Below are 2,262 nucleotides of genomic sequence, written 5' to 3'. Positions count from 1 at the left end.
CAGCACAGTGATATATATATATATATATATATATATATATATATATATATGGCCAATTTGACAGTTCTTTGCCAGTCTATGCATATGAAATCTCCAGCTATTATGATCAAAGTATTTAGATCAGGGGTGTCAAACACACTTCCTGGAGGGCCGGAGCCCTGCAGAGTTTTGATCCAACCCTGCTCCAACACACATACCATGTAGTTTTCAAATAAGCCTGAAGGACTTGATTAGTTGGATCAGGTGTGTTTAATTAGGGTTGAATCTAAACTCTGCAGGGCTCTGGCCCTCCAGGAATTGAGTTTGACACCCCTGATTTAGATAAAGAAGTGCAGTCAGATGAGAAGTTAAATATATGCATGTATCTGTTTTACTTGAGGTTTCTAGAGAGTTTAAAAAGGCTACACAGCAGCTGAATGACACATGACCACAAAACATGTCTTGCAATGCATTTTCCAACATGCGACCACTGTATTTTTCATGCAAATAATGGAGAGACCCTCTTTTCTGGATAGCTGGCCAGTGGGGGCATGACATTAAAAAGCAGGAAACATTGATTATTGAAGAACTTGCGCTTCAGAATTTGATTCCAGTTATTTGGCTAAGAATCATTCAACAATAATGAACTTTTCCTCCAACTGATGCAACCTAATGTAAGTGGATTATATCTGCACACTGAGCCATTTAAGACATTTAAAAATTAAGGCCCATTCACAGCAAAAACAATAACTATAGAGATACCAATGCACGGTAATGTTGTTTATTACAACCATGCATTGCAGTTCTGTTGTCTGCCGCAAAGTGATTTCAACTATATCTCTCCTTATCATAATAGTTGCAGTGTGGACTCTGCTCTTCTATTAAATTTAGAATGACTTTTAAAAATATATCTTTATCATTATCGTCCTTGGTATGAACGGGCCTTTACACTGAATTTACTGGTTTAAATAGTCTGAATATCTCCATTTTGTCATCACTTTGCTACACAGGCCAATCATATGCTAATATCATAACTTTCAAGCATCGCTGAGACATTGATTTCATTTACAAGTCTCTGTGAATATGAGAAGGCACAATAAGCAACTGATTTTTAAAGAGCTCACATAGATTCAGGGACAGTTACAAAATATCAATATCATCTACAGCTAGTTAGTATTTTAGAAAGCTACTACATTCTCATTATTTAGAAGTCTGATGTATCTTTTAAAATTTTCATGTGGCATTTTGGTTGAGTGCAGCCAGCTGTTGGCAGATGGGACGGCACATGGAGTGTAAAGTTGAGGCAAAGCACACAGCAAACCCACAGTCTTGTTCATGCACAAAGTCACTACCATTACCAATGAGGGGATGTGCCAGGGGCCACAGGCGCATGGGGGCCACAATACACTACATAAGATCTGGCTAATAGCTCTACTTCTGTACATGCTACATATCTTCACCCACTCTCTTCACAATTTAGACTGAATCCATCTGCTAGACCCTGAAACTCACTCATGACCCCTGACCTCTGACAGTGGCCAGTTTTCATCCTTCTTTCCTTCTTTTCCATGATAAAAGTCACCCTTCAGGGGACATTGTGGTGGTGAGCACTCTTTAATACTCTCCTCCAATTCTGGACCCTATACCTTCCACACTTTCAAATGGACATTTTCCCTCCCTCGTCCCTCTTTCTCAAACACTAGGCATGCTTCATGCCTTCAAAACAACCCAAGAGTGAGAAGCACATCTAGATGGAAGTTGCCAGGAACTGAGGTTGTTGTTCATGCAGGAAGCCTTGGTTCAATCTTGAGAGACAAATCATACAGTGTGTCTTCATCCATAATCAAGGTCTTATCCAGAAGATACTGTGTGACCTGGATACGAAAACAGTAGATCACATGATTACAAATTAGAGTAGAATTAGATTACATAATAAATGTTTAAAACTGTTACAAAAACTCTAGAAAGTGCAGGGTCTCATGATTAATCTGAAGTCCAATATGCTCATATTTTTCATGATAATTATCATAAACTCGTACACACAAAGAAGCAAAATAAAATTAAGGAGTTGAGCAGCTCTCCAACCCCCTGGCAAGATGTAAAAAGCACACATATAATCATAATGGATGTAATGTGGCATTGTGGTTAACTCAGGACAATATGTTTAGACATACTGTATACTACCACTGAAAGTTTTTTTTTTTTTTTTTTAAATAGGTCTCTTATTCTCACCAAGGCTGCATTTATTTGATCGTAAAATACGGTAAAAAAAAAAAAAAGGCG

The 2,262-nt window shown here is 38.0% G+C and overlaps 1 protein-coding gene across 1 annotated transcript in view; it reads right to left on the bottom strand.

Annotated features, from left to right (window-relative positions):
* Positions 1–830: 830 nt before the first annotated feature.
* Positions 831–2,262, bottom strand: part of LOC107756301 (ras-specific guanine nucleotide-releasing factor 2-like) — a 65,697-nt gene continuing 64,265 nt past the window's right edge. The window contains exon 28 of the mRNA XM_016573337.1: positions 831–1,853. Coding sequence (XP_016428823.1) covers positions 1,761–1,853 — 93 coding nt within the window. The 3' untranslated portion in view covers positions 831–1,760. The remainder of the gene's footprint in view (positions 1,854–2,262) is intronic.

This window comes from Sinocyclocheilus rhinocerous, unplaced genomic scaffold (genome assembly GCF_001515625.1).
Source record: "Sinocyclocheilus rhinocerous isolate Xijiao unplaced genomic scaffold, SAMN03320098_v1.1 scaffold1043, whole genome shotgun sequence".
NCBI lineage: Eukaryota > Metazoa > Chordata > Actinopteri > Cypriniformes > Cyprinidae > Sinocyclocheilus > Sinocyclocheilus rhinocerous.
The sequence above is the reverse complement of the archived record's forward strand: the minus strand, read 5'-3'. Positions and strand labels throughout refer to the sequence as shown.